This window comes from Sorex araneus, chromosome 5 (genome assembly GCF_027595985.1).
Source record: "Sorex araneus isolate mSorAra2 chromosome 5, mSorAra2.pri, whole genome shotgun sequence".
Classification (NCBI taxonomy): Eukaryota; Metazoa; Chordata; class Mammalia; order Eulipotyphla; family Soricidae; genus Sorex; species Sorex araneus.
In genome coordinates, this window is record NC_073306.1 from 86,013,694 (window position 1) to 86,025,287 (window position 11,594).

Here is an 11,594-nt window from a genome sequence, read left to right on the forward strand (position 1 = left end):
GAGATAGACTACGAGTGTGTTCGCAATGGAAGAATTAGAGACCACACCTCTAGGAGTGACGTGGGATCCTGAACAGCTATCACGGCCCGTGTTTGAAACTAGTAAAATATGAACCCAGAAAACTGAAGTTAGCCCCACCCCAGACACAGACTGGTTTCAAAGGCCAACGCACAGCACAATTCGTGGCCCCCATTCTCAGGAGAGGTCAGTCACCACTGGTGCTTGCTCCCAAGAACTGATTAAATGTTGAAGTCAAAAAACACTCAAGTCTGGAGGCTGGAGCGATAGCACAGCGGGTAGGGCGGTTGCCTTGCACGTGGCCGACCTGGGTTCTAATCCCAGCATCCCATATGGTCCCCTGAGCACCGCCAGGGGTAATTCCTGAGTGAAGAGCCAGGAGTAACCCCTGTGCATCGCCGGGTGTGACCCAAAAACCGGAGGAAAAAAAAAAAACACTCGAGTCTTTTAAAACTCTTTGGGCCACAGCCATAGGACAGCAATAGTATGCTTGCTTTGCACACAGCAAGCCTGAGGTACAATCCCCAGCACTCCATATGCTCCTCCGAACCCTCCCAGGAGTGATCCTTAAGCGCAGAGCCAGAAGTAAGCCCTGAGCACCGCTCGGTCTGGCCCCCAAACCAAAAGCAACACCCAAAAATCTACATGGGCCAGGGAGATAGTTCAAAGGGCTAGTGTGCATGTTGGCGTGCCGGAGGCCCAGGCTCGATCCCATGCACTGCACAATCCCCTAGGCACTACCAGGAGTGAGCGCCATGCTGGGAGTGGCCCCCAGACCCAACTGTCTTAGGAGCACTGTTTCTCACCGCCCAGTGATGTTAGGAAAGGGAGGCAAAGGCAGGCAACGTGCTTCTACCTGATCCTAGAGGGCACCTTCAGAACCGGTTCCACCGCAGCACGGGCAATAGGCACTGACAGGTGAGGACAAAGAGAAAGAAGTCTAGGGAGAAAGCATGTGACCGCCGCCTCTGCAAGGTGGCTGAGCATGTGCGCCCAGGACACAGGTCCCCCAGAGGGCACAGGTAGAAATCACACAAGTAGGGGTCTGCAGCCTGAGACTAGAGGGCCGACTCGTGGGAGGTGGGGAGAGGGTCCCATGGGAAGGAAGCTGTCAGAAGGGGAATCCTGGCTGGGAAACAACACGGCGCAGTGCAGCACAGGATTAAGGCAAGGGCTCCCAGAGCCAACTCTCTCTGTTCGTTTTGGAGCCAACCTGTTCATACGTGAATCTCACTCCTGGCTCTGCACTCAGGGACAAACTGAAGTAGGCCAAGCGTAAGGCGAGTGCCCAACCCACTGTACTATGTATGCTTGGACCTGAGTCAAAGAACTTGACCCCAAACAGGCTCCAGCTGGAGAGCGCTCATGGGCAGGGGCGCGCAGGAGGCCTGGTCCTACCCCACGCACCACAAGGGCCCTGAGCACTGAGCCAGGAGTACTCTTGGGAATGTCCTGGTGTGACTCCCCAAACTGAAAATAAACAGAAATTAAACTACGTAAGCTCAGGGGGCTGGAGAGTTAGTACGATCAGTAGGGCACTTGCCTCACACATGGCCAGCCCAGGTTCCACCCCCGGAACCCGGAAGGTTCCCCAAGCCAGGAGTGATCTCTGAGCACAGAGTCAGGGGGAAGCCCGAGCATAGCTGGGTGTGGCACCCCTCCAAAAAAAAATACAAAAATGATTAATTAAAAGTAAAAAGCTCTGGGACTGGAGTAATAGCACAGCGGGTAGGGCATTTGCCTTGCATGCGGCTGACCAGGGTTCAAATCCCAGCATCCCATATGGTCCCCTGAGCACCGCCAGGAGTAATTCCTGAGTGCAGAACCAGGAGTAACCCCTGTGCATCGCCGGGTGTGACCCAAAAACCAAAAAAAAAAAAAAAGTAAAAAGCTCTAAGCCACAAGCGGCTCGGGCCCGAAGCCCTCACAGCTTCAGCGGCCAACCCCAGGTGAGGGCAGCGGCCCAGCCTCACGGGCAACATCGTGGACTGTGAGCCAGCTGACAGGAAACACACGGGCCTGCGTGCCCGCCGGCCCGCTCCTCACAGCCTCCGTGACCAGCTCCTGCAGGACACGGGGCAGACGCAGGCCGGACTTGCTCTTTCGAAATCCTCCTCCTCCTCGCCATGAAATAGTCACCCAGGGTGGGACGTGAGTCTTCAGCACGCAGACGCAGACCCTGCGGGGCCCAGCGCAGGGAACAGCACAGCAGCCTTGGTGGGACAGACATGCAGCAGTCACACTGGCAAGAGCCGACCCTGCTCCCTCCCCCAAAGAGGCTCTTCACTGCCAGCCTGGAAAGAATCTTCCCACCTTGCCACTCTAAGCCCTGATTTGACTAAGTGGAAAAGAGAGTCTCTACCCCCCCCCCCCCCGAGATCTGAGGAAGATGAGACAGCATTTGTGAGGTTCAGTAAGGGCACCCCTGACTTTCTGGGGAGGGCAGAGGCAGCTCATAGGGCTGGGGCAGCAGCCCCCACTTCAACACCTGGCACAGCAGAGACCCCTCTCACTTCTCCACAGCACCCCTGAGTGGTGGCTTGGGAGGTTTCCCAGCAGTGCTCAAGATTGAACCTGAGCCCTCTGGGAATGATCCCTGAGCACTGTGGGTGTGGTCCCCAAGCTAAACAAAAATAGCATTTAAAAAATAAAGGTGGGGCTGGAGCAAGAGCACAGCGGGTAGGGCGTTTGCCTTGCATGCGGCCGACTGGGTTCGATTCCCAGCATCCCATATGGTCCCCTGAGCACCGCCAGGCGTGATTCCTGAGTGAGGAGCCAGGAGTAACCTCTGTGCATTGCCGGGTGTGACCCAAAAAGCAAAAAAAAAAAAGTAAAAAATAAAGGTACTGAGACTGGAGCAATAGCACAGTGGGTAGGGCGTTTGCCTTGTACACGGCCAACCCGGGTTCGATTCCCAGCACCCCATATGGTCCCCTGAACACCGCCAGCCTGAGTGCAGAGCCAGGTGTGACCCAAAAAACAAACAAAAAAAAGGTACTGTTCTTCCTAAACAACAGAACTTTTCCAGAGGGCCGGAGTCTAATTACAAATGGTGCTCATTACGAACCACTCAAGTAACAGCAGGCATCGAGAAGGCCACGCGAGTGCATATCCCTGTAGTCGAGGGGCTGAACCCCAATTCCCTCCATCAAGCCTGGGTATGCACCCTTGTCGATGATTCCTGGCAGAGATTCCTGGCAGAAGGCTGTGTCCCGACTAAGCCCTTCATAACAGCACCGGGGAGAGCTAAGTAAATATTTACCACCTCTGGAGCTCTGAAATTCATTTCTCCAGCAGAGGCGACTCCCTGGCCTCGGTTTCCCTGACAGCAGCAGAAATGCAACACTGGATGGGGGTGAGGAGCTCTCAGTGGGGTGGAAGCCTGAGGGCCAGACCTCCGCTAACCTGTCCTGTTCCCTCAGCCAGGCGAGAAGATGCTCTGGTGAAAAGAACATAAGCCACAGGGCGACAGAGCACACAGGGGCTAAGCATGTGCCTTGCATGTGGCCCCTCCTGGTTTAGTCTGGCTTCATTTCTGGCATCTCAGGGTCCCCAGCACAGAACTTGGAGCAGCCCCCATCTCTATGAGGTATGGCCCAACTCCAAACCCTCGGCTCCTCCAACAGTGCATGCTCCCTGCTAGGAGAAGCCAGAGGCTTTGAAGAACCCAATTCTACTGACCCCAACTACGCCAAAGAAGATGGGGGGTTCAAAGGCTCCACAACCAAGACTCCCACATGAAAGGAAGATTTAAGGGGGGAAACCCAAGAAATGACTCAAACCGCACTCTCGAGTGTCTGCACTCAGGGGTCACTCCTGGTGGGGCTCGAGCACTCAGGGATGCCAGGGATGGAACCCAGGGTAGCCACGTGCCCATTCACTGCGTGAGGAAGTCCTAGGAGCTGGGACAGAGCACAGATGCCCCATTCTGGGCACCACACGGTTCTTGGGAACATCACTGAGTGTAGCCCTGGAGGGACTCACAAATTAAAAAAAATAAAGTTCTACCTTTGGGTCATAGACCCTGACATCCAAGTGACCCAGGTCACTCTCGGCAGCAGACTGGCCAGGAGCGGAGCTGCCTGTTCCTGTGCCTTCAATCTCCGGCACCATTTTTACCTCTTCCCCCAGATGGGGATGGGGAGAGGCAAGAATTCACCCTTCAAGGAACAAACCAGGGGCAAAAGGAAAAAAAGGAAAAAAGAAAAAACAAAACAGACACTCCTCAGGGAGTCCCCATCCCTCCTGCGGGCTTCAGTTGTTCTTTTTTGTTTCTGGCCACCCGTGGCTTTGTCCAGGGAGCACTCCTAACAATTCAGACGACCGCACAGGGTGCCAGGGATTGAACCTGGGTCAACCATGTGCAAGGCCAAGTGCCCTACCCACTGGACTATCTCTCTGGCCCCTAGAACCTTCCTTCTGGGCATGTCGGTGGCACAGTCTCAAGATGGGCAAGCTCCGAAAGATGAGCCTGGTCACCCCCAGGCCATCTCCTGGGAAGCTTCAGCCCACAGCAAGCCTCGGGTCATTGCGCTGTGCGAGAGCAACAGGCTGGCGGTACAGGAGAGAAACTCGGCCAGAACAGGCAGGGCCGGTCCCCCACTACCAGGTCTGAGGACTGCTGTTACTGTGTGTGGGGAGACGGAGAGAAGGAAGCCAGTCGAGCCGACTCTCAGGCACTCTGAGCGATGGGAAGGACAGAGGCATGGGGTTAAAGAGAGACACACGCTGGAAAATCCAGAGACAAAGGACAAAGGGCAGTGGAGGAAAGGAGGGAGCTGGGGACATGCTGGAAATCTCTGCGGCACGAAGGGTGTCAGAGAATGAGGCCCTAACCACCACCCCCCCAGCCCCTGGAAGCAGTTGAAAGTTCACTCTCTGGCGGGCCAAAAGAGAAGAGAATAAATGCCTGCCGCCTGCCCAAGTGCTGGGCGTACAAGCACGTCACTGCACAGGGGACAGGCGGCTGCTCTCTGAGGTACAAGAACAGAGGCAGGCTGGGGGAATAAAGGGATTCCAGCCAAGGACGGGGGCTCTTCTGCCCTTCCACCTACAGAGGTCAAAGGCGGTACGGTTCGGCATTCTAGAACCACTCCCCCTCCCCAGGGCAGGACTCAGAGAGACTTGATAATGCTGGATTTCTAAAAAGATGAAGGATTCCAATTTTGAAGTAATCCTAATGTCATCTGCACTTTCTAAGGATGAATTGGGCTGTTTGATTCGGCTGGTTTGGGGGTCACCCACAGCAATGCTCAGGGATCAGTCCTGGCGGGGCCCAGGGATCCTATGCAGTGATGGGGACTGAGCCCTGGCAGAGTGTGTGCAAGCAAGCCACGGGCAGGTGCTGTCTTGTCTCTGTCCCTGGGATATACTGCTTTAAGTTACTCCCTTTGCTGGGTGGATCCCAGGCTCTAATGCTGAGCTACACCCCTGAACTTGCATCATTTTTTCATTTTTTCTTAAAAGCATGATTTATGCTCCAAGTCATTTGTCTCTTAAGCTGGTAAAAATAATAAAAGGCCAATTACCAGCCAAGTAGATGTACCTGGAACAATGGGGTGGGAAGCCTTTATGAGAGAAAGCATCAGCGGATGCAAGATCCACTGTCACCCAGTCACCTCCTGGTGCTCCAGCACTCATTTCTCCACGTCTGTGCCAGCGTCTGCTATCTGCAACAGTCTCCACCCACCTGCCTGCCTGCCCTCTGATATCAGATGAGTTGCAGGGACAAAGTGAGAAGCAGGGAAGAAAAGAAAAATCCAATGGACCACTTTACAGGGAGGGGAGGAGGGAGGCAAGGCCAGGACCACCAAGCCGAGTGCATCAGGTGTCACACATGGCTCAGCAATCACACCCCAGTTCTGGGTCTAGTGGTCCTCCATGGGGAAGTGCACAAAGCGACTCCTGATCAACTCTGGGCTGTCAAAAACAGGACAAGAGGGCCAGTGGGGTTGGATAGGGCCAACAACCCAGTCTGCTTACCCTCCCACTGGGGGGTGGGGGTGGGGCTCCCACACTGCCCTTATGTCCTCTTCCTGGATGCTGCTTACCTGCAGGCTGGCCCACCCTTTGGTGTCCACTGCTGGCCGCTGACACCCAGCGCCTAACTACTCACCTTGGCGGAGCCTTCACTCACTGGAAATGCCCAGTTCACCCTAAGGCAACTGATCTGAGTCTACACAGAGTGATCACTAACAGGCCGGTGCCCCCACACACCCACACTCACTGGGGGTGGTGGGTGGAGGGCGGGTGAAGGGCTGGCGTGGCCTGTGAGTGGTCAGGGAGGTCAAAGGCCAGGTCTGGGGGCTGATCCCTTCCTCCACCCACAACTTTCCCTGGTGCTGCTGCTGGGACCACCTGTAGGAAGGTGCAAGAAGTGGGGATGGGGGTGTGTGCGCACTCGGCTCACTTGCAAACATGTGACCCCCAAAGGCCAAGCCGCTCCTCCTCACCCCGTTTCTCAGCTCCCTGCCCGCCCCCCACACCTACCTCCTCTAACTCATCCTTGGCATCCAAACTGGTGGCAAGGAGCAGCCTTCCCCCTCCTGGGGCTCCCGCGCCCGCTCCTCCTGCACCTGCCGCCGCTCCCGCAGCAGCCCCCGCCGCTGCCCCCTTCCCCTTCTGCAGTTCCATGGCTGCAGCCCGAGGCGGGAGGCCTGGCGGTGCAGGGGGGTGGGGCAAGTCCCGGGAAGCGGGGAGCCCGGGGCGGCCGGGGAGGGGGGGTCCCCGTCCTCGCCACGCGCGGGGCGGCGCTGGCCGACGGCCCGGCCCTGCCGAGAAGAGCCGCTCGCCGCCGAGTCCGCTGCGGGGCGAGGGTCTGCGCCCCGACGGGGCGGGCAGGGGCGCTCGCGGCTGCGCCGAGGCGGAAGGGACCCCCTCTCTGGCTTCCGACCCCGGAGAAACAGGGGGAACCCCACGTTTCTGGCTCGGGAGGGGAGGGTGCGGGGGAAGGGAGTCGTGCCCGGGAGGACGGGTGGGAGCTCTTCCTGGCGGGCGCCCCGTGGATCCGGGCCCGGGGTGAGGGTGAGGCAGTAAGCGCTACAGGAGGACACGGACGAGCAGCTGCTGCACACAGCACACACAGGCGGCCATGGTGGAAGGGCGCGGGGTGGGCAGGCTGCGGGCCACGGCGGGGGAGGGGCGCGATCGCGGAGGTCCGCGCCGGAAGTGAGCAGTCGCCGTCCCGGGTCTCCGCCAATAGCGGCTTCCGCGGTGGCGCCGAGTCCCCGAAGAGTTGGCGGCCTGGGGCCGACTCGTCTGTCCCTCGATAGCCAATAGGATCAAGAAGAAGACGGATCTGTGTGACGAGCAGCCGGCGGGCCCAATCGCATCCGTCCTGGACCCCGGGAGGCGGGGTACGCGTGCGAGCCGAGCAGGAAGCGGACGTGCTGCGCCTGCGCGCCCCGACGCGCTTGCGCCCTGCTGCGCCGCCCGGGCCGGCCGCGCTCCTGTCGGCGACGGGCGCTGTCTCTGTGCGCTCCGAGGCACACCAAGCTCAGTCACCAACACACGGGGCACGACAAGACGGCAGAGCCCCAAACCTCAGCATTCTCAGGTCAATGCACTAAGGTGTTAGGAGTCAGCTCCAGAGCCAGCGCCTGCGCTATCTCTAGGCAGAACTCGGAAAAGACGTTTCCTGCAAACCTAGTAGCCCCTACAAGCCCAGCCAGACGATCACTAAAGGTTTTTCAGTGCCCGAGGATGATACGGTCACCGAGGACAGTGTACTCGATAGTGCACCCAGGTTGTAAGATGGGAACAAAGGCAGTGTCCACTTCGAGAGGGGACTGTAAAATGAGTGGCCAGTTTGAGGGGTACGCGCACAGCATGTGCTTATAGCCCTCTGAGCTGTCTCCCGCCCCAAGGCCACCTCTTCCCTCTTCTGGCTGGGATCGCCCCAGGGTGTGCTTGGAGGCCCTGGAATCACTTGTTTTGCTTTGGGTTTTTGTTTGGGGGCCACACACACCCAGCAATGCTCAGGGGTTCCTCCTGACTCAGCACTCAGGAATCACTCCTGGAGGTGCTCCGGGGACCATATGGGATGCTGGGAATCGAGTCAGGTTCACTTGTTTTGTTTGGGGGCCACACTTTGCCATGCTTACTTCAGCCTCTGTGCTCAGGTATCATTCCTGGAGATAATGGGGAGACCATATGAGGTGCCGGGAAGGTGAGCACCTTACCTGCTGTATATTGCTCCGCTCCTACATACACTTTTTCATGGTTGATGTGATACTTTCAGTTGATTCCTGTATATATTTAATGTAAGATCTTTTGTAAGGAGTCAAAGTCCAGGGTAGGGTACTTGCCTTACACTTGGCTAATCCACATTCAATCGCCAGCACCACATAGGGTTGCCTGGCCACAGACCAGTGTGATGAAAAACTACATTCAATCACTTGACAAGACATTTTGACTTTGTAAATTATCTTACTGTAAAATACAAGATAGGAGGCTGGAGCCATGGTAAAGTGGGTTGGGCGTTTGACTTGCCTCATACAAGTCAAATCCTGGGACTTGTCAAATCCGGGCATCCCATATGGTCCCTCGAGCCCTGCCAGAAGTAATTCCTGAGTGCAGAGCCAGAAGTAACCCTAGCATCGGCAGGTGTGACCCAAAAAGAAAGAAAAAACCAAGAAGATAGATGACTCCAAAATTAAAATAAATAAAAATACAAGGTAGAGGGGCTGAAACTATGGCAGGCACATGGCTGACCCAGGTTCCATCCCTGGACCCGCCAAGAGTGATCCTTGAGCACAGAGCCAGTAGTAAGCCCTGAGCACTTCCAGGTGTGGCCCCAAAACAAAACAAAAAAATGTAAGGTAGATTGGTTAGTAGCTACAAACCTTTCTACTTCAGGAAGTTTGTAGTCATATTGAATATGTTTTGGAGTGCCCCTAAAGTTGTACATTAGCCAATGAGGATTACAAACTTAAGTCATTACAATAATATTACTTTGCATCAGTAGAAACATAAAAATGCAGGGTCTGAGAGATAGTATGGGAGAAAGGCACTTGCCTTGCACATGGCTGACTCAAGTTCAATCCTTGGCACCATGCATAGATCCCTGAACCCTGCCAGGAATGATCCCTGAGAACAGAACCAAGAGTAAGCCCTGAGCATAGCTTGGTGTGGCAAAGAGAAGGAAGGAAGGAAGGATGAAAGGAAGAAAAGAAGGAAGGAAGGGGGGCTGGAGCAATAGTACAGCTGGTGGGTCATTTGCCTTGCATGCAAACCCTTGTATCGACCCAAATTCGATCCCCAGCATCCTATATGGTCCCCTGTGCAATGCCAGGAGTAATTCCTAAGTGCAGAACGCAGAACCCCTGAGCATTGCCTGGTATGACCTAGAGAGAGAGAGAGAGAGGGAAGGGAAGGTAGGCAGGTCAGCCTATGGTACAGTGCATGGTTGACATGTACAGTCATATGTTTGAACCATGAAATTCTAACACCTCCCTCCAAAATGAAAATGAGATGAAGCCAACTATATATGTATTATTCTCTATTGTGTGTGTTGGTTCTATTTTTTTTTTTTTTGGTGTTTTTGTGCCAATCTCACCTGTGTTCAGGGCTTATTCCTGGCTCTGTGCTCATGGATCACTCCTGGCAGAGCTAAAGGATCCATCAAACCAGTGCCAGCCACACATAAGGCAAAACCCTAAAGTCCTGTGCTATTCCTCCAGCCTGTGTGATTTTTAAAAATGGGACCTGGGGGGCTAGAGCGATAGCGCAGCGGGTAGGATATTTGCCTTGCACTCGGCCGACCCGGGTTTGATTCCCAGCATCCCATATGGTCCCCTGAGCACCGCCAGGAGTAATTCCTGAGTGCAGAGCCAGGAGTAACCCCTGTGCATCGCCAGGTGTGACCCAAAAAGCAAAATAGTAAAATAAAATAAGATAAAAATGGGACCTGGGGGAATACATAGCTGTATTGTGTTCACCAAGTGTGTCTCCTGGACTCATACAGGGTGTCTGGATAACTAGGAGATGGGGGGTGGGGGAAACACTCAGTCTTACTGTATATTCTTTGATCAGTTTCACTTCTGTTTTGTTTGGGGGTCAAACGCTATGGTGCTGGGAGTGGGGAGGTTGCCCCCTGCATGTTCTGGGGTGGGAGGGAGAGTGAAAGCTGGGGCCCCCTCAAAGCTCCAGAAACTACAGAAAATAAACTATAGCTCACATAAATGTGTTACTAAAGTAACAGCTTATATTTATCCAGAGTTGGATACATCCCAGGCATTATTGCAAATATTTCACGTATTTTTTTTTAAATTTAAATTTTATTGAATCACCATGTGGAGGGTTACATAGTTCTCAGGATTATGTCAATTATACAATACTCAAACACCCTTCCCTTCACCCATGCCCATATTCCATCACCAACCACCCCATTATACCTCCCGCCCCCTCCCGACCCCCCAGTCCCCGCCCTTGTAAGTGAGAAGTTTCACTTCGTTTACGCTTTATCTTGGTTACAGTCCATGTTTCAACACATAACTCACTATTGTTGCTAGGGTTTCCCCCCAAAAAAGAAAAGACAGTCCCACTGTCAAGGAAGCATTTGATGGCTCTCCATTGCTATATTTCACGTATTAATACATCTCTTTAATACGGGCTGGAGCAATAGTACCGTTGGTCTTGTCTTGCACATGGCTGAACTGGGTTCCGTTCCCAGCATTCCACATATGCTCACCAGGAGTGATCCCTGAGTGCAGAGTCAGGAGTGAACCCCGAGAACTGCCAGGTGCATCATAAAAACAAACCCAACGGGGCTGGAGCGATAGCATAGCGGGTAGGGCATTTGCCTTGCACGAGGCCGACCCGGGTTCAATTCCCAGCATCCCATATGGTCCCCTGAGCACCGCTGGGGTAATTCCTGAGTGCAGAGCCAGGAGTGACCCCTGTGCATCGCTGGGTATGACCCAAAAAGCAAAAAAAAAAAGTATTATTCTTGGGGCTAGAGCAATAGTACAGTGGGTAGGGGATTTGCCTTGCACATGGTTGAGTTGGGTTCAACCTCTGACATCCCATATGGTCCCTCAAGCACCACCAAGATTACTGAGTACAGTTAGGAGTAGCCCCCTGAGCACTGCTGGTTGTGGTTCCCCTCCTAAAAAAGGTATTATTCTCTTCTCCCCACCTTTCAGATGATAAAACTGAGCCACAGAGAAGTGTAATAAGTTGTTCAGATGATATGGTTTAGGAGCTGTCATGTTGAATTGTGCCAAGTTAAAGGCCTAAGTGAGGAGTGAACCTTCCTCCCTCCAGTGTCTGTATAGACTATGAGCACAGCGCAAGGGAGGGAAGAGGACAGGAATGAAACCTACCCCATCAGCTCCTTGGTTTTGACCTCCCCAGCATTAAACCTGTGAGAAAGACATTTCTGTTTAAGCCGTCCAGTTCACAGTGTGTGTCTTGCTGACCCATACTGCCAGGATCTAAATCCTAGGACTCACCCCAGGACATGTGCTGTCACCCTTCACCACACTGCCTTCTCACTCTCTCAAAGTAGGAAATGGATTGGAGAGGACGGAGAGACAGGATAGCGGGCCAGGTGCTGGTCTTACACATAGCTGACC

General features: G+C 54.4%; 1 protein-coding gene across 1 annotated transcript in view; it reads right to left on the reverse strand.

Moving 5' to 3' along the window:
* INTS3 (integrator complex subunit 3) overlaps positions 1-7,215 on the reverse strand; it is a 28,826-nt gene extending 21,611 nt beyond the window's left edge. The window contains exon 1 of the mRNA XM_004619241.2: positions 6,508-7,215. Coding sequence (XP_004619298.1) covers positions 6,508-6,651 — 144 coding nt within the window. The 5' untranslated portion in view covers positions 6,652-7,215. The remainder of the gene's footprint in view (positions 1-6,507) is intronic.
* Positions 7,216-11,594: the final 4,379 nt, after the last annotated feature.